Source organism: Balaenoptera borealis (genome assembly GCF_965194805.1).
Source record: "Balaenoptera borealis genome assembly, chromosome: 2".
In the NCBI taxonomy this organism is placed as follows: Eukaryota; Metazoa; Chordata; class Mammalia; order Artiodactyla; family Balaenopteridae; genus Balaenoptera; species Balaenoptera borealis.
In genome coordinates this window covers 157,349,519-157,369,490 of record NC_138867.1, presented here as the reverse complement: position 1 = coordinate 157,369,490, position 19,972 = coordinate 157,349,519, and the positions used below count along the sequence as shown (strand labels likewise).

The 19,972-nt window shown below is 48.4% G+C and overlaps 1 protein-coding gene and 1 long non-coding RNA gene across 6 annotated transcripts in view; one reads left to right on the top strand and one right to left on the bottom strand.

Annotated features, from left to right (window-relative positions):
- NEURL1B (neuralized E3 ubiquitin protein ligase 1B) overlaps window positions 1-301 on the bottom strand; it is a 42,633-nt gene extending 42,332 nt beyond the window's left edge. For both annotated transcript variants that reach the window (XM_082380874.1, XM_082380875.1), the window contains exon 1: window positions 90-301. In XM_082380874.1, the coding sequence (XP_082237000.1) occupies window positions 90-120 (31 nt within the window). In that variant the 5' untranslated portion in view covers window positions 121-301. The remainder of the gene's footprint in view (window positions 1-89) is intronic.
- The window catches only part of LOC309623742, a 45,798-nt gene that overhangs the window by 1,928 nt on the left and 23,898 nt on the right, over window positions 1-19,972 (top strand). For 3 of the 4 annotated variants that reach the window (XR_014241514.1, XR_014241515.1, XR_014241516.1), the window contains exon 2: window positions 1,384-1,473. The exons of the other annotated variant lie outside the window; for it this stretch is intronic. This is a non-coding gene — a long non-coding RNA (uncharacterized lncRNA). The remainder of the gene's footprint in view (window positions 1-1,383; window positions 1,474-19,972) is intronic. 4 annotated transcript variants of the gene reach the window in all.

The following is a 19,972-nucleotide window of genomic DNA, read 5'->3' as shown; positions in this document are numbered from 1 at the left end:
TGGGGTGGCTCTCTGGAAGTCACCCAGAGCGTCCCCCAAGGAGAGAAGCACCCCAGCGCCCGCCTCCCGGGTGGGGCTCCCCGGCGTACCTGGCAGGGTCCTGTGCACAGTGTTGCCCATAGCTGCGTCGGGGCGCGGCGTTGCGGTGGCGCGCTCGGGACGCACGAGGCTAAATACGCGGTGGGCCGGGGACCCGGGCCGGGGTCGGGATCGGGCTCCGGGGCATCGCGGCTGCACTGGCGAGCCGGCGGGCTGCAGCTGGGGAGGGTGCGGTGAGGGAAGCAGCGGCGGGAGGAGGAGGCGGAGCCACCGGCCGGGGCCTGCCGGCTCCGCCCCCGCCTCCCGCCGCCTCCAACCACGCGGAGAGGGGCGGGGCCGCGGCCGCAGCATCTTTTGAAAGTTTGCACCGGGAGGCGGGAGGGGAACGGCCGAGCCTCCCGCCCTCGCGGCTCCCGCGCCCGGGGCAGGAAGGCGCGCTGGGCAGCTGGGTGCCTTCAGGGTGCCAGGTTCGTTAGCCTGCTGGCCTTTCTGTCATTAATTGCAACATTTTAAGAAGGCCTACTGTGTGCCAGGCGCTGGGCCACAGGGGGCCAAGACCTCACCCTGCGGAGCTTCTATGCGGGGTGTTGAAGCTGCGGGGGTAGGGGTGGGGGATGAGGAGGTCCGGGACGGAAACACAAGCACAAGGTCACCTCGAACAGTGTAAAGGGCTTGAAAACAGTTCAACCAGGGTGATGGGTTGGGGTGGGATCTCGTGCCTACAAGTAGGAGAAACCTAGGCAGTGTCCAAAGGTTGGGAGGAAGGGAACCTATATTCATTAATTCACTCACTCGCTCATTCATTAAAATATTTATTGAGCACATCCTATGTGCCACAGGCTGTGCCGGGCACTGTAGATACAGACAAGCCATGCTAGTCTAGTGATGAAGACAGAAATAGCAAGCAATTAAGATCACATAATATAATGATCAAAGCCAGGAAGAAAATAAAACAAGATAAGACTGATGGGGTGACTCTGCGGGGCTCAGGGAGAATCTGGGGGCGTGTCAGCTCCATCTGATGCACAGCAAAGAATCGGCATGGGAAGAGCTGGGGACAGTGTCTCTGGCAGAGGGAGTAACAGGCATTCCTTATTCATTCATTCACCCCACAGATCTCAGTACCTTTCCTGTGCAGGAACCCACACTCAGTGGGGCATGAAGCCTGCTAACCCCTGCCTTCATTGGGCTCCATTTTTCAGATCAGAACACTGAGGCTTAAGAAGTGAAATGACTTGCCCAAGAAGACCCAATTCCAAACCAGTTTTTTTTTTCCAGCTTTACTTTCCATGCTCTTGAATCCTTTATGACCTTATGAAATGTGTTATTACCCCCACTTCACAGATAGGCAGATTGAGGCTCAGAAAGTGGAAAACAGGTGCTCCAAATTTCCCAGTAAGGGGCAAAGCTGGCCTGGAGATATGTGATTGAAAGGTGGGTATCTGGGAGAACAAGCCCCCGCCCACGCCCCCCCCCCCCCGCAACCCCAGCTCAGCTTCTCTGGTGCCTTCTGCCTCGAGTGCCTGACCCATCCCAAAAGGGTTCTTGTCCTTCAAGGTCAGCTCAAAGCCTCCACCTCTGGGAAGCCTTCTCTATTCCCCACCACACCCTGATTTATCATATACGTCTGAACATAAGGTTGGCTTGTGTTTGAGTCACTAATTTCTCATATTACAGGTACTCTGTCAGTCACTTATTTTTTAAACACAAAGTCCTGTTTGGGAAAGGTACATTAGTTCCATATACCCTCAATCCATGTGAGTTTGGGATGCATATAGAGGTCAGTATTATTATAAAAGGAGTCTAGGAAATTTTACTCATATAAAGCAGTGCAGTGCAAATGGGATTTTGTAACTGCAAGTGTCACAAAGGGAGGGTCATAAAGGGTGACGGCAAGGGAGGTTGTCTTAAACAGGCCTTTTAAAGGTCACTTTCAGAGCACCCAAATAAGTGGCAGGGTTGTGCAGACCACAAATGCACACCTGCAAATGAAACCCCAACTGTCCTAATGCAATGCAGATGGTACCTGCAGAGGGAACACAGTGTCCAGTGGTCACCTGACACTTGGATCCAAAAGGGCTGTGTTTTAGCATCTTGGTCCCTGTGATTAAGATGTGCTCTGGAAAACCAAAAATTCTTTCCCCCCACCCTCCCACCAGCTGATGGTGACACTAGTGTCAAAGCCACGTGTAAAGAATTTGAACCAAGTAGTTTCTTGAAATTTTAGATCGGACAAAGGCAGTATTTCCAAATTAATATTTTATTAAATAAATGAAATATTAAAAATCTAAATATATAATAGTGATTTAAAATATATCTCTCTCAGTAAAGAAATAAATATTACAATAGCCGTTTGACTATTTCGTCTCCACACCTTAAAGTTTATATTATTCAACTTTACTGTGCGTCTTCTCACTGGGAGACTAGGGATTGCCCTTAACCTTTACTTGGGTGGCCTAATATTTGGGCATATATGGTAGTTGCTCACCCCTCTGAGGTCCCTCTGTACTTTGTCTTTTCCATCAATTACACCCTCAGGGCAGGTGCTTTAGCTGTTACCCTTCTGTCCTCTCCATTGGCAGATGGGAAGCCTCCTGTGGGCAGGCTCCAGGACATATTCACTTATGAATCCCCGGTACCCAGAGTAGGAGTAGCATGCACAAATGCTCAATACACATTTGAAAAAACTGACTGCAGAGAGGCATTGCTCTAAAATGGGAGAAGAAAGGAAAGAAGGATGGAAGAAGGGAGGGAGGAAGGGACGGAAGAAGGAAGGGGTAAAAAAGAGTTGTGAAGGAATGAGTTTTAGTTGATAGCAGCCCTGGACTTGGGTGTCATCAATAGTGATATGTGTGGGGAGAGACAAACAAAATAGGGATGCATTAACAGAAGTATAGTCTGTAGAGCAAAGGAGGAGCTTGCCGCTCCAGTGCATGATTAGACCATTCTGGGAGAAGTTGCTTTGGTTCTGGGCACCACACTTGAGAAGGAAGACAAAGCTGCAGGTGGCTTTGGGAGAGAGGGAGATCCCAGTCACAGGAGGTGTGCAAACAGAAGCAGAGGATGCGGGGCATCCTTGGGCCAGGACAGCAGCCTCTAGTCATAACCTCTCCTAGCCTTGACTTCCACACTGCCCCCCACCCTTAGCCACATCTAAAATTGTGGAGACAATGCTACCCTCCCTTGGCACCAGGACCCGTGCTTGGGTTGCAGGGACCCCTGGGTGGGGCTGCCTCTCTTGATTGTGCAGTGTTGGCACAGTCTCCCATGGCAGTGGGTAGAGGGAGGGCCCAGGCTCTGCCCCCTGGCATTGCTCCCTCTGGGCATGCCCTAGCAGATCCTGCCCCATGCATGGCAGGCCATCAAGTGTACCTCGTAAAAAGGTCACGCACTGAGCTGGTGGGGGTTATGACCACTGCAGACTCCTGGGTAGAAGACCCCTTCCTCCAGGGAATCCAAGGGCCTTTGCACAGACTTGTCCTTGCAACTCAAGAACTGAGAATCCAGGCTACAGTCAAACCACAAAGCTTGGTTTTAAAATTGCTACAGGAGGCCTCTACTTTTCAGCAAACTCTGCCCATCAAACCCTCGATTTCCAAACCCAGCGGTCTTCACCCACAAAAGCAGTATATTTTCAATTCCTGGTTACAAAGTGCCAATCATGCAGTGGGCACCAGGCTTCGCCCTTTGAGTGATCCTCCTCACATCCTAGTAGCATGCTCATTAACATAATTCCCGTTTGACAGGAGAGGAAACTGAAGCGAAGGGCGAGGAGGCAACTGCCAAGTTCACACATCCAGGAGGAAGCAGAACTCAGAGACTTCTAGCTCTCTCTCTTTACAGAGGAGGAAACAGGCTCAGAACCACAAAGCCACTCATCCAGTGTGGCACAGTGGTGAACAGAGGAGCCAGGTGTCTTGAGTTTTTCTGGCTCCCATACCTATGTTCATGCGGGGCCGCCCTCAATGAGCAAATCACGTTTGTGTGGTACTAAATCTGGCCACAGTTTACCTGGCAGCCAAGGCAAAAAGGGAAAGAAGCCCTGGCACATGGCTTTCCTTGTCCTGTTCCCTTGCAGATACATACTTGGTGCTGGCATCAGTTCCAAAGGGGAGCTCATCACTGGTGCACAGGAAGGCTGAATGGACAGAATCTTCCTCTAGAGTCTACCCAAAGCCACATCAACAACATTCAGATGGATGGGTCCCATGCTGGCCATCCGAAAACGCCAAGCACTGGAATTTTCCTGAAATCCAGTGGAGGCATCCCTGCCACAGGCTGGGGTCATGGGTGGCCTGGACTCAGCTTTCTAATAACACAAGGACAGAGCTTAGATGCTCTGAGACACATGGTCATGATGGCCATGCGATGGAAGCCTGAGGCAGGGGGTGAATTGAAATCAATTTATGATCCCAATAACTTGCATTTACTGTGCAGTTACAATGATAATTATGACACAGTAATAGCTAACATTTATTGAGTGTTGGATGCTGTTTTGAGTCCTTTAGATGTATTAAGCTAACAACAACCCTAGGAGGTAGTATTATTAATATGCGCATTTTATAGATGGGGAAACCAAAGCCCAGAGAGTGTAGGTAGCAGGGCCCTGGTCACATAGGTAGAGAGCAGTATGACTGAACATGTTAGGTTCTGATTTGTTTAATCCTCATAAAAACCCTATGAGTGAGAAAAGGAGTTAAGTGTTGTTAAGGAGTTACTTGTATTTGTTGCCTTTTAAAATCTTCATCCCCTCCAGCAGAGGTAGGGGCCATTATCATCTCCATCCTATATGACATGCTGGGAGGCTCAGAGAGGTACAGCAACTTGCCCAGGTCTACGCAGCCAAGAGGGCAGGACCCAAACAGGAACCCAGCCTGCTCTGACCCCAGAGTCTGTGCGTTCCTCCTGTTGGCCCCTCAGGGGGCTGAGAGTTTGCAAAGAGCCCAGCCCACCCTACCTAGAGCAACCTGAGGGCAGGCTTGTGCTGATCCATCCCAGGGTCCAGTGCACAGCTTGTCCTGGCCCTGGGAGAGCCCACTCTTCCCTGCTGCCTTCCTAGAGCTGTGGAGAACCCACCAGGGGGACATGGACTTTTAAAGAAAAACTGGAATAATGAATGTGGAAAGGGCCAAATCCTAGCTAGGCTACTTACTTAATTACCTTGAATCTTGTTGGCTACGTGTCTCTGCATAGTTACTTAACCTCTCTGGACATCAGTTGCCTCATTTGTAAAATGGGGACGATGATAACGCCTACCTGATAGGCGCTATAAACTTTCAATGAGATTATGATTGCAAAGTGCTTGGCACAGAATAGGTGATCAGTAAGTGTTTAATTAATGAATGAATTGATGAGTCAATAGATAAACCCCAGGGACAGGGGTTGGATCTCATCCACAGATGATGTGCTGGCTAAGGGCTCAGTCTCTGGAACCAGACTATCTGGGTTCATAGTCTGGCTTCCCTCCTATCTAGATGTGTGAACTTGAGCATGTTACTCAAATCCTCTGTGCCTCACTCCCCTCGCGTAAAATGGGCTAATAAGAGTACTAGCCTCATAGGATTGTTTTGAGGATTAAATGAGATCATACATGTCAAGTGCTTAGAACAGTGCCTGGCACGTGGTAAATGCACAATAAAACTAAGCCACCATTATTATTAATTATTAACTATTGTTATTCCTGGGGTCAGTTGCTTGGGGAAGAGGACATTTCTTCTAGAGGAAGGGAACAGAGTGGGGACATAGGGTGGGACCTGTAGAAGAAGCTGCTTCTCTTGGTCTTGAACACTGCGGTGTCTCATGTCCTGGGGGAGCTCCTCAGAGCTGGGTCAGGAGCTGCCAGGTTTGGGGAGCCTGAGCAGGGGACCAGAGGGGTTATGCCAGCCTGGGGCCCACTGGTGCCACTGCAGGCCATGTGAAGCGTGGGTTATGCCTGGCAGATCTGGGACGCTTGGCTTCCTGTGACCCTGGGGTCTTTCAGGCAATCTTCACCTCCCTCAGCTGGCCCTGCACTGGCCAGAGCATCAGGGGAGTCACAGAGGCTCTGGGGCCATGTGGGCTGCAGCAGGAACCTGAGTGGGGGACCCCAGGTTGTCAGGGATTTGAGGCAGATTGGGATCTGGGACAGCTGGGATGTGTGTATCTTAATGTGCAGGGCCTTGTTGGTCCAGGAGGCCAGGCCACTTGTACCACCAGTGGGTTCGGTGGGCTCCAGGATTGAGGGGCAGACCCAGGTCTTCCTCCGGCTCTGATGGGAGATGGTGCAGAGGGAAAGAGTCCAGCTCCGGGCCCCTGGCTTGGGTGCACACCCAGCCCGCTACTGCCTAGCTGAGGGTCCTTGAGCATGTCACGTGCCTTCTCTGAGCCTCAAGTTCCTTATCTGTAGAATGAGGACAGTAGTTCCCAGTGTGGGAATGAAATGAGAAGCAGCCTGGGAAGGGGTCGGCGCAGAGTGGAGGCTCAGTCCAAATGGCCTGAGGTTAGAATTACCGCGAGTTTGGAATAAGATCCAGTGTGGAGCTAATTTTTTCTCCAAAACACATCTGTAGTGTAAAACGCGATTAGGCTGAATTTCTTGAGGCGTTGCCAGGAGCCCGGTGAGGCTGGTAAAGTCCAGAGAACAGAGGCAGACCTTGGTGGGACAAGTTGGGGGTGAGGTGGTGGGAGTATGCCACCAGGGGCCACAGCAGGTGCAGCAGGGTACGGTTTGGACCCTGAGGCCAGGCTGACTTGTTCAAAACCCCTGGCTTGACCTTTCTTGGCCATGTGGCCTCTGACAGGCAACTTCTTTCACTAAGCCTCAGTTTCTCCCCATGAAAAATGAGGACGGGGGACAGGGTCTGTCTCTCTGACTATTGGGAAGGGTAAATGAGGCCAGTGGCCCTTCTGTTGCCCCAGAGCCTGGCATGGAGACTGGCTCAGACCAGGCTCTTCATCTCAGCAACCACTGTTACTGTCTCAGGAAGAGAAAGGCTGGGGCCTCTGTCTGCTCTCTATGCTGAGGGACGCTACTCCTTGTTTATTTAGGGAATCTATAAAGCCACCCCAGTCCATGCTGGAGGCTTCTCACCATGGTCTGGTTCACGCTCAGAGGTTTCTTCATCATCGTCTGACCAGCTTGAGGGAAGGTGTCTGTGCCGTGTGGCTGGGGGAGCTCGGGTACCAATTGGCACTTGGAAAGCCCAGGATCAACTCGAGGCTGCAGCACTTACCCAACTGAGGCCTCAGGCCGACCTCAGTGTCCTCATCTGTAAAATGGCCAGGAAAAATCAGTTTCTGGGTTTACTGGGGATCAGATGGGATTCGACTTGGACTGTGATATTCAGGCTGTGCGTATTGCAACACTGCAGTCGGATGCACAGGACCAGGTTGGCAGTCCAGGATTTGGTCCCATAGACCAGGGTTCAAATTAGCGATTCGCCTTCTTACTTGCCCTGTGACTTGCCCTAATGTCTCAGAGCGATGGGGACTCAGTGACAGGCTAAACTCTCGTGAAACAAGGACCGTTAATTCTATCAGAGGTATAGATATAGAAAGATAAATACCCTCTTTTCTCTCGTACTCCTCCCCCCAACAATTTCTGGTCCCTGCTTGCTCTGCCCCCAATTGTCCCATAACTGGGTGAAATCTCACGAGGGCTCTTTAAAACCATTGCAGGAGCACCCGTTCTGCGCCAGGCCTAGGGTCGCACCCTCGCTGGCTGGAGAGAATCAGGCAGTACAGGTGAGAGGGGAGGAGCTGGGACCCGAGCCAGCAGAGGTGGGTGACTGGGAGGAGGTGGCCCTGAGAGCTGGTGCCGCTGGACTGGCCGTGGAAGCCCAGCACCCGGGAGCGCTGGCCAGTTCACCGAGCCATTTCCCTTCATGGCCTCTTCGCCCTTTTCAATGATGAAGAAACTGAAGCTCAGAGAGGGGAAGGATTTGCCCGTGTCACACAGCTGGACTCAGGGGACTCGTGCCTGTTGTGGGACCCCTACAGTCGGGTCCTCCATCTCACTGACCCCTCACCTGCAGAAGGAAGAGGCTTCTTAGGCCAAGAGGATGGAGACCGTGAGAGGAGGCGAGCATGTGGAGAAAGCCCACATTATCCTCCATCCTCCCAGAGTGGTTGGAGGGTGGGAGCCCTGGGGGCAGAGTGCCTGGGTTCGAATCCCAGCTTGGGTACTCACTGCCTGTGACCTTGGGCTAGCCACTCCACCTCTCTGTGCCTCAGGTTCTATTTCTGTGAAATGAGGCAAATGATAGGAACTCCCTGAGAGGTCTGTGAGGAAGGAATGAGCTGATAGGCCTGAAGCATTTACAGGGGTGTCTGGCAATAGTTAGTTCTCAAGAAACACATGCCCCACGGGCAGCCACGGTTACAGGTTCTAACTCCTGCTTTGAAATGCCTCATAAGCTTCTGTTTGCATTCTTTGAGTCTGAAATACACTTCTAAGCATCTATCCTGAGGATGTAATCCCAGACGGATAGGGACTAAGCTAAGAAATGCCCAGAGTTCTTCAGTACACACTGTGTACACCAGCATGAATTCACAAACATCTCCTACCGCAGGTAATGTTTAGTAAACAGGTGTCACTCATAGAACCTTACAGAGCTCCTGGCCATGATGCTTCTGAAGAGTTTGTAGTCACAGGAGAGAAAGCTTACATCATAATGTTAAATGAGAAAGGCTGAACAATGTGTATAAAAACAAGGTGAAAGGAAATGCATCAAAACATGACAAGTCATTTTCTCTGAGTAATAAGGAATATGGGTGTTTTTTTCCCCTTCTATCTGTGGGCAATTTTTAAATGTTCTGTAATGAGCATGTACAAAACTTTTCTAATGGTAAAGAACTCAATAGACTGCTTTTCAAAGATAGAGTTTTATCTAGTAGCTGAACCACTGCCTGACAGGTCCTTAGCATTTTGGCATGGATTGGATTGTCAGTTTTCAAGCAATGAGTTGAACGCTGTGGGATGGGAGCGTGACAGGTAGTGCTTAGTTCATGCATATTTACTAAGTCCCAGCCCTGGGTCAGCTTCAGAGTGTGCAAAGTGTGCAAGGGAAGTGGGCCTTGGGGGAGGGCCCAGGCACAGCTTGAAGTCCCCTTGATACCAAGCTGGCAGGAGGTACCAAAAAATATTCTGGGAACATTGCTGTCTTCATGATTTTGCCATATCCAAATGTTGCCTGTACTATCACTCACTTCAGAGTTTTAAAAAAATTGGTTCACCTAAAAAATACTCAGAAAACTGTAAAACATTATTGAGAGGAATTCAAAAACTAAATGGAATGATATATCACATTCATGAATTGAAGATCCCGTATTTTAAAGAAGTCAATTCACCTCAAACCAATTTATAGATTCAATGCATACAGCCCTAATCAAAATCCTAACAGGCGTGTGCGTGTGCGTGTGTGTGTGTGTATGTAGTATGTATTATAACTTGGAAAACAGTTTGTAAAACCTGTGTGGAAACACAAAGGGTGAAGGATAGCCATTTTTTGAAAAAGACATTTTTTGATAAAAAGGAACAAAGTAGAAGGATTTGCTCTACTGGATGCCAATACCTATTATATAGCTAAGTAACTAAGATAGTGTGGTATTGGTACAGGATAGACAAATAGACCAACGGAAGAGAGACAGATGCCAGACATAAATGGACTCATGTTTTTTGACAAATGTGACATTACCAAGTAGTGGGGGAAAAGGAACATCTTTTCAATGACTAGTGCTGTGCCAATTGGATACCTATATAGGAAAAAAAAGAAACTTGATCCCTACCTCACACCACTCACAACATCAATTTCAGGGGAATTATAGATCTACATGTTAAAGGCAAAACAGTAAAACTTCTAGACGATAACGTAAGAGAATGTCTCGATGACCTCAAAGTGATAGAAAAATTCTTTAACAAGACACAGAAAGTACTGACCATAAAAATGGATTGATAAAATTGACTACACTAGAAGTTAACATTCTTTTTGTCAAAAGATATTAATGAGAAAATTAAAAGGCAAGTTACAGAGTGGGAAAAATATATCATACACATATAACCAACAAAGGACTTATTTGTTTCCAGAATAAATACAACTACAAATTGATATGAAAAAGACTAACAACTCAATACAGGAATACTTCACTTTATTGAGTTTTGTTTACTGTGCTTTACAGATACTGAATGTTTTACAAATTGAAGTTTTGTGGCAACGCTGTGTCGAGCAAGTCTATCGGCACCATTTTTCTTTCTCACTTTGTGTCTCTGTGTCACATTTTGGTAATTCTTGCAATATTTCAAACTTTTCATTATTATTATATATATATTATATGTATTATTATATTATAGTGATCTGTGATCAAGGGTCTTTCTTGTTACTCTTATAACTGTTTGGGAGTGCCATGAACTGCTAACACTATGAGACAGAGAACTTAATTGATAAATGTCGTGTGTGTTCTTACTCCTCCACTGACCAGCTGGTCCCCTGTCTCTCTCCCTCTCCTCGGACCTCCCTATTCCCTGAGACACAATAATATTGAAATTAGGCCAATTAATGACCCTACAATGGCCTCTGAGTGTTCAAGTGGAAGGAAGAGTCGAACATCTCTCACTTTAAATCAAAAGCTTGAAATGATTAAGATTAGTGAGGAAGGCATGTCAAAAGCTAAGATAGACTGAAAGCTAAGCCTCTTGGGCCAAACAGTCAGCCAAGTTGTGAATGCAAAGGAAAAGTTCTTGAAGGAAATTAAAAGTGCTAACTCCAGTGAACACATGAATGATTAGAAAGCGAAATAGCCTTCTTGCCGATATGGAGAAAGTTTTAGAGGTCTAGATAGAAGATCAGACCAGCCACAACAGTCCCTTAAGGCAAAGCCTAACCCAGAGCAAGGCCCTAACTCTCTTCAATTCTATGAAAGCTGAGAGAGGTGAGGAAGCTGCAGGAAAATGTTTGAAGCTAGCAGAGGTTGGTTCATTAAGTTTAAGGAAAGAAACTGTCTCTATACCATGAAAGTGCAAGGTGAAGCAACAAGTGCTGATGTAGAAGCTGCAGCAAGTTATCCAGAAGATCTAGCTAAGAGAATTCATGAAGGTGGCTACACCAAACAACAGATTTTCATGTGGACAAAACAGCCTTATATTGGAAGAAGATTCCATCTAAGACTTTCATAGCTACAGAGGAGAAGTCAATACGTGGCTTTGAAGCTTCAAAGGACAGGCTGACTTTCTTCTTAGGGGGCTAATGCAGCTGGTGACTGTAAGTTGAAGCCAATGCTAATTTACTATTCTGAAAATCCTATGGCCCTTAAGAACTATGTTCAATCTACTCTGCCTGTGCTCTATGAATGTAACAACAAAACCTGGATGACAGCACATCTGTTTACAACATGGTTTACTGAATATTTTAAGCCCACTGCTGAGATCTGCTGCTCAGAAAAAAAGATTTGTTTAAAAATATTACTGTGCATTGACAATGCACCTGGTCACCCAAGATCTCTGATGGAGATGAACAGCGAGATTAATGTTGTTTTCATGCCTGTTAACACAATATCCATTCTGCAGCCCATGGATCAAGGATTAATTTCGATTTTCAGGTCTTCTCATTTAAGAAATACATTTCATAAGGCTATAGCTGCCATAGATAGTGATTCTTTTGATGGATCTGGACAAGGTCAATTGAAAACATTCTGGAAAGTGTTCACCATTCTAGATACCATTAAGAACAGTCATGATTCATGGGAAGAGGTCAAAATGTCATCATTAATAGGAGGTTGGAAGAAGTTGATTCCAACCCTCATGGATGACTTTGAGAGGTTCAAGACTTCAGTGGGGGAAGTAACTGCAGATGTGGTGGAAATAGCAAGAGAACTAGAATTAGAAGTGGAGCCTGAAGATGGGACAGAATTGCTGCAATCTCATGCTAAAATTTGAATGGATGAGGAGTTGCTTCTTCTGGATGAAGAAAGAAAGTGGTTTCCTGACATGGACTTACTCCTGGTGAAGATGCTGTGAAGATTGTTGAAATGACAGCAAAGGATTTAGAATATGACATGAACTTAGTTGATAAAGCAGTGGCAGGGCTTGAGAGGATTGATTCCAATTTTGAAAGGAGTTCTACAGTGGGTAAAATGCCATCAAACAGCATTGCATGCTACAGAGAAGTCATTCGTGAAAGGAAGAGTCAATTGATGTGGCAAACTTCATTATTGTCTTATTTTAAGAAATTTCCACAGCCATCCCAACCTTCAGCAACCACCATGCTGATCAGTCAGCAGCCATCAACATGGAAGCAAGACCCTCCACCAGCAAAAGGATTACGACTCCCTGAAGGCTCAGATGATGGTTAGCATTTTTTAGCAATAAAGTATTTTTTTCATTAAGGTTTACCATTTTTAGACATAATCCTATTGCACACTTAATAGACTACAGTACAGTGTAAATATAAAATTGTATGCACTGGGAAACCAAAAAGTTCACGTGACTTGCTTTATTGCAATATTCTCTTTATTGAGATGGTCTGGAACCAAATCCTCAGTATCTCTGAGATATGCCTGTGTAAAAATGGGGGGCTTCCCTGGTGGCGCAGTGGTTGAGAGTCTGCCTGCTAATGCAGGGGACACGGGTTCGAGCCCTGGTCTGGGAAGATCCCACATGCCACGGAGCAACTAGGCCCGTGAGCCACAACCACTGAGCCTGTGCGTCTGGAACCTGTGCTCCGCAACAAGAGAGGCCACGATAGTGAGAGGCCCGTGCACCGCAATGAAGAGTGGCCCCCGCTCGCCGCAACTAGAGAAAGCCCTCGCGCAGAAGCGAGGACCCAGCACAGCCAAAAATAAATATAAATAAATAAATAAATAAATAAATAAATAAATAAGATTACTATTAAAAAACAAATGGGGAAAAAAACAGGCATTTCAAAATAAGAACATTCCAATGGCCAATAAATATACAAAACAGTACTGAATCTCATCGATAATCAGGGAAATGAAAAATCAAATTCACAATGAGATAACCACGGCACCCCAGCCGGATTGGCTAAAATTTAAACTTTTGACAATACCAAGAACTGGCAAGGATGTGGAGCAACAGGAACTCTCATACACTGTTGATGGGAGTGTAAAGTCATACAATCACTTTGGAAAATTATTTGATGGTATCTGTTAGAGTTAAACATACATGTACCCCCGTGATCCAGCAAAACCCTCCTAGATATAGTCCCAACAGAGACCTGTTTATGAATGTTCCTAGCAGTTTTATTCAAATAGCCCCAAACGGAGAACAACCCAAATGTCCATCAACAGTAGAATGGTCAGTAAATTGGGATATACTCATACAATGGAATATCATTCAGTAATGAGAATGAAGTACAGTCCACATACCAACCTGGTTGATTCAGCAACATAATGTCCTGTGAAAGAAGCCAGGCACCGGAGAGTACATACCACATGACTTTATTTATGTGATGTCGAAAAACAGGTATGTGTAGGTTATAAAAGTGTACAGAAAAGCAAGACGTGACTATCATAAAACTCAGAGTAGTGGTCAACTTTGAACAGGAGGGAGGGGTACCATTTGGGAGCGGCCCAAAGGAGGGGCTTCTGGGGAGCGAGAAATGTCCTATTTCTTGACCTGGATGTTTGCCTTTTGATAAATTATTGAGCTGCACATTTTGGTTTTGTTGCAAGCTTTAGCCCCACACAATGTGGCTTCTCTGTGCATGTTATATTTCACAACAAAAAGTTTAAAAGAAAAAAAAACTTCCAGGGCACCAGAGGGAAGGCAATTTGAAAGAGTCCGGCTCCTGAGGGAGCATCCCTGGGGCAGGGGAGCAAGACAGTGTCAGTAAGAAACACAGAAGACATCGAAGTCTTATTTTATCTAGGCGTCAAATGCCTTACCCATCTTAGAATTAGAAATAGAATTCAAGGGAGAGAGGGGCAATGCAGAGATGTGCATTAGCATGTTTACACACTGGAAAATAAATGCATATAGTTTTCTGACTGAAAGTCAGGTGGACCTGGCTGCACTGTTTGGCAGAGATGGTCAGCTGTTCAGTTTGCTAGGTGGAGTTTTTGGGAAAATGTATGAGTGGAATCTACACATCCAAAGTTGTGATGAGATTTTATTTAAAGCACATGTTGGGTATACAACATGCTGGAAGTTACATCCTTTGCAACTATTTACTTCTATGATGAAAACATTTAGGTGCCAACTGAAAATGTTTGTGTGCTGTAGGTAGTTTTCAAAATTCTTTTAGGGGCTATGTGAGCCCCCAGTGTGAAGACCCCTGTATGAACAGACAAGTGGAAAGAGGCAAGCCGGGGCCTTCTAGGGGTGGTAGAGAATGGGCAGAGGCCTGGAAGGCCAGCTGCGCTGGGAAGGGGCTGGGGGAAGAAGAAGAATGGTTGTCTGGTCTGTAGGGGAGCCCTGAAGAGTCACCCCTGAGGGCCTGCAGGAGGGGGAGCAGGAAGAGGCCTAGGGACTGGGGAAGCAGAGCCCAGGAGAGCCAGCAGGAAGAAAAGGCCAGGGGCTGGGAGCCTTCCGGTGAACAGGTGGTCAAGCAGATGTAGGAGAAGAAAGCAAAGAAAGGGGGCATCCCTGGCCCCTCGTTGTGTGCGGCCACAGCTCTTGAAAAGACCCAACAAAGCAGGCCCTCTACTCTGGCAGCTGCCTTGAAAAGGCCTTGTGCCCACCCATCTGCCACCAGCTCCCATCCCCCACTAGCGCCAGGGTCTCCCAGCAACACTGGCCTTTCCTGGCCAGGGGTGGGGCAGAGGAAGGAGGTGGAAGGCCACCCAGCCACCTAGCCCTGTGCCTGGGGACAGAGACCACTGGGGGCAACTCTGTCCTTCACATCTCTCTTCGGAAAATTGTCAGTACAAAAGATAGTGGCTATAATAAAAATTGAAATTTCAAATAGTGCCAACATTGGCAGAAAGATCAAAGTGAAACTGTGCTCTCTGTAAATCTCCACTGCAGCCAGTTTGCTATGTATTCTTATTACCTCTGGTCAAATTCTCCCCAAAAGAAAATAGCTGGGTCTTTAGAGTCAGCCAGTTAGGATGTGCATCACAACTCTGCTACTGCTGTGTGATCTTGAACAAGTTCTTTACCTCTCTGAGCCTTATTTCCTCATCTGCTAAATGGAGCTAGGTTTAGTACCAGTCTCAGAATATTGATGCAATACTCTGGGTCCTCCACGGCATGAATCCCCACCCCCATCCCTCCTCCTCCAAAGTTGAAAGGGGTGGGTGTGTCCCTTGGGGAGGAGAGTGGAACACTCTGAGTACTGTCCGCAGCCCACCCACACACTCAGAGGGAGCTGAGGCCCCTGAACTAAGGAAAGTCCATTCTAGTGGATGAGACAGACAAGAAACCAGGGTGATACGTGGAATGAGGGAAAACAGATCAGCGGGATGGGTGGGTGGCAGTGGCCTTTCCAGCCAGGCAGTCAGGGAAGGCCTCTCTGAGGAGGGGACCTTTGAGGGAAGCAGGAAGGAAGCCAGGTGGACGTCTGAGGAAGGGTGCACCAGGCAGAGGGGCCTGCAAGGGCATGAGCTGGGAGGCAGCCTGGTGTGCTTGCACATGACATAGGTATCACCTGAGGAAAGGGGGGCTCAGAAGGACAAAGAATCTCGCTCAAGGCCACCTAGGATGCTGAGTGGCTGAGCTAAGAGATCTCAATCCACATCTTTCTGACCCCAGAGTCTCTGACCCTGAAGCCTCCCCCAGCTGAATGCTGTCTGCCTAGCATCTCTCACCTTATCGAAAGGTCAAAGTCCTCTCTTCCCTGGAAGAGCAGGGGTGGGGGTGGGCGGGGCTTAGCGCAGGATGGTTCCCCCTCAGCCAGCCCTGGTCACAGCCCAGTGGAGTGCTCCCCACCGATCCCTCCAGGTTTCTGTCCCTCCGGTCTCTACTGCCCCTGAGCTGGACCCTGCGGGAGGAGTTCCAGGATCAGGCATCCCTCTGAACTGTCCAGCCACTCTCGGCCACCTTGTCAGAGACTGGGATTCCTGCATAGCCCAGCTGGGGTCCTTTGGGGTCCTTGCGACCTCCTAGGACTCAGACAGCTGAGGGCACAAAGCCATCTCCGGCCTGGGCTTCCTGCCAGCGCAGGCCACTCTCTGGCCTCAGGTGCCCCGGTTGAGGACCAGGGCCATTGCTGAATATTAATGAGGAAATGAATGAATGAAGAGGGAGTGACAATGCAGCCGGGTGGCCTGGAGAGTGCTGAGAGGCAGGAGGCTCCAGAGAGGTCAGTGAGGGGAGGAGGTCAGAGGGGGACGCCAGGAAAGGTTAGACTCAGCTGGGCCTCCTTTAACCCCAACCCCGAGGCTCATGTGCCCATCTCTGAAATGGACCCATTATGGACTCTGCGAGCAGTGAGGGCCTCTCCCTCCCACTGACCCAATTCTGGCCACTGGCCAGAGGCCATCAGATTCTGAAGGCCCCTGGCCACACTTGAACTCCACAGCACTCACGATTGCACGAGGGGAGCCTCTGGGATAAGCAGCTCTTGTTTGCGGTGCACATCCCAGCCCGGAGTGTTGGCACTTCCAGTCTCTAAGCAGCCCTCACAGTGGGCGCTACTGTCCCTGTAGTCTCGGAGCAGAAGCAGCCACTTGGACCTGGCATCCCAGCACAAGATTACACGGGGGAGTGAGAGCCAGAGTCACTCCTGGGAGTTGGACTCTGGAGGCCCTGGGTGCGCACTTGCCCCCGGGGGGGGCAGGCCCTCTGTGGCCGCAGATCCTTTCCCAGGCAAAGCTCATCCTGGGCAGGTCTCTGTGAATCTGTTCTGACCTTCAGCTTGACGTGGGGGTGGGAAAGGCGGGGGCTATGTTTCAGGACCCATCACATGAAAACAGACTGAGGATCCCCCTATTTTTAGCAACCAAGCTGCACGTACCTGTTCCCTGCCACCTGCCCCACCCCCCCACCAGGAGCAAAAGCTCGGATAAACATTCATTCACACCAAATAATTCCGTAAATAAAGACAGCTACATTTTGGCATCCCCTGTGCTCGAAATATATGCTCCTTAGATTTTTAATATCACGTGCAGTCTGCATCATTTTAACCCAAGCGCATCAGCTGTTGACTGTCTTATTATGTGAGTTCCTGTTTGGGGTCTTAAGATAACAGGAACAGACTGGCGGGCTCAGTGGGTGTGGGGATCCTGGTGCTCGATCCTGGTGGTCTGTGTGAGAGGTCTGGGTTCTCCTCACCCCCCAGGGAAGGGGCTGTAATCATAGTGAGGCCTACCACCTACTGAGCTGGGCTTCCTGTATCCATTCTGCTCACAGCCGGCAGAGTTCTCACCCCGCGGCATGCCCTGGCTGAATCCCTCCTGTGGTGTCCCCTCCAGTGCACAAAAGCTCACCTCCTGACCTGCCCACAAGGCCCTCTCTGCTCTGGCTCCTGAGGACCTTTCCAGCCCATCTCCCACTAAGCTGGCCTGTGCTCGCAGTGTTCTTTAAGTACTCCGAGCTTCAGCTAGCCTCAGGGCCTTTGCACCTTCTCTTCACCCTGCCTGGAATGTTTTTTCCCCAGATCTCCTAAGTGGCTTCATCTCATCACTCAGGTCTCAGCTCAAGTGTCGTGTCCTCAGAAAAGCCCCCTAGACATTGACCATCCTGACTAGCTGGACTTAACCTTCCTGCCCCTCTTCCCTCCGGCACAAGTTATCTCAGCCTTCTATTTTACTGTCTTCAAAGACTTTCTGTAATACAGATAAGGCTACTCGTTTATCGTCTTCCTAGGAGGCCAGCAACATGAGAGCAGGAATCTCAACTGCCTTGTTCACCGCTCTATCTTCAGAGCCTATGTGACACACAGCAGGTGTTCAATAAATATCTGTTAAACCAATGAATGAACCCTCAGCAATGCTATTGCTATTTCTCCCGTGTTACAGAAGAAGAAACTGAGACCCAGAGAGGTTAAGTGACTTGTCTAAGGTCACACAGCCTGTACACAGGGATCCCCCTGGTCCCACGAGCCCCACAGTAGGTCTGGGGTTGAGAATCCAACCTGGAGCACAAACCCTCCTTCTCTCCTCAGGGAATAAACCTTGAGGGGCATGCAGTGAAAGGCTGAGCAAAGTCTGCCTAATTAACCAGTGCAGGGGCCACCATGCAGAGAGGATGGGCCCTTGATCACAGCCCACGGGTGACAGGACAGGAACTCCACCCATAAAGACGATTGTGTCATTCAGGCCAGCGGCACTGACAAGCAGCTCACCAGAGCTTGCTCTCATCAAGTCAGGTTATTACAGGGCGTTACTGTCACCATAAAGGGCCTTGGAATGAAGGTGACTGGGGAGAGGTCTTTTTAGAAATTTCTGAGCCAACTCCCAAAACCTTTCACCAGCTTAGGGGGATGGGAGCTCATGCTTACTGGGTTCCTACTGTGTGTCAAATGTCACGCTAGGTGCTTTCCTTACATTTTCCCATCAAATCCTCCCCTCAACCGTGGGAAGCAGGCACTTTTGCCATGGTGAGCCGAAATTAAGATGCCATCCATCGTAAGATGCGTTTTGATTTCCGACACACAAAAAATGTGAACAAACATGCCTTGTAGAATCGATGAAACCTGGAATTATCCTCATCTCACAAACAAAGATGCGCAGGCTCAGAGAGGACAAACGATGCTCAGTTGTGGGCGGGGGAGGTCCTCCAAACTGCTTGGTCTGGTTCCCCACCCTCTCCACTGTGTGCCCAGCCACCAAGCCTTTCTGCTGGTCCTTCTGCCTGGAACATCCTTCCCAGTCATCCGCCCCACTTCAGCCCGGTGAGCTGCCTGGCCCAGACATGACCCCCTCTTTGGCCCTCCCTGGCCTCTGCGCTCTGTGGATGAGTCTCTGTTGGCAGCTTGACCTGGAAAGCGGTTCATCAGTTCTTCCAGGGCTGTGACAGTCCGGTTCCCCATTATCTGTCAGCAGTGACATAGATAGGGTCACCTGAGGGGCTTTGTTCCTCCTTGTCATGGACTCTCACACCTCAATGAACATAAGAATCAGAAGGGGGAGTGTGTCTGAAATGCAGAGTCTTGGGCCCTCCCCTTAGAATTCCTGATTGGCTAGGTCTGGGTGAGGCTCCGGAATCTGCACTTCTAGAGTCCTGCCCTGTGATTCTGTTGTGGGAGACTTTGCAAACCACTGCTCTAAGCTTTAGAGTCTAAGGTCGTCTTGACTGGCAGGATGGCCCCCAGGGAGTTTGCCCCTGTGAACTGAGCAATCAGGGCCCTTCTAGTTGTAAAGTGGGAAAGCAATACAATAACAAACATACCTGCCCCAAACGTTTATTAGTATATTACACCATCCCACCCAGGCTGACCTACCTGTTTATCCCTACTGGAGTCAAAACTTACCCCTCCTAAATCAACTATACTTCAATAAAAAAAATAAAATAAAATAAAAAATAAGTCATGGGGATGTAACGTTCAGCATAAAGAATGTAGTCAATAATACTGTAATAACTTTATATGGTGACAGATGGTTACTAGACTTATTGTGGTAATGATTTTGTAAAGTATTTGAACATCAAATCACTATGTTGTACACCTAAAACTAACATAATATTGTATGTCAACTACAATTAAAAAAAAAAAAACAGAAAAAAAAACTTACCTCTCCTATCCATGTATCCCTTAGAGTTCTGGTATTGCTGGTAGAGCTCCAGCTCCCTGATACCCCAGCCTTTTTGGGGTGCCAAGGTAAAGATGTACAGTGTAGGTGTGAGTGTTCACTGCTCTGTGTTCACAAGGGCTGTCGGGAGATAACACCTTCATGCAAAGGAGCAACGCCAATGGTGGAAATCTAGGTCCGGTTGCAAGCCGCTGGTAATAGGTGCGGGACTGACAATGCTTCTGTGTATGTTCCTGGCACTTGGTACGTGGTCTAGCAATAGTTTATAGAAAAACCGAAGGGCCCGGACCTTACTCCTGAGCTCTCCTATTTA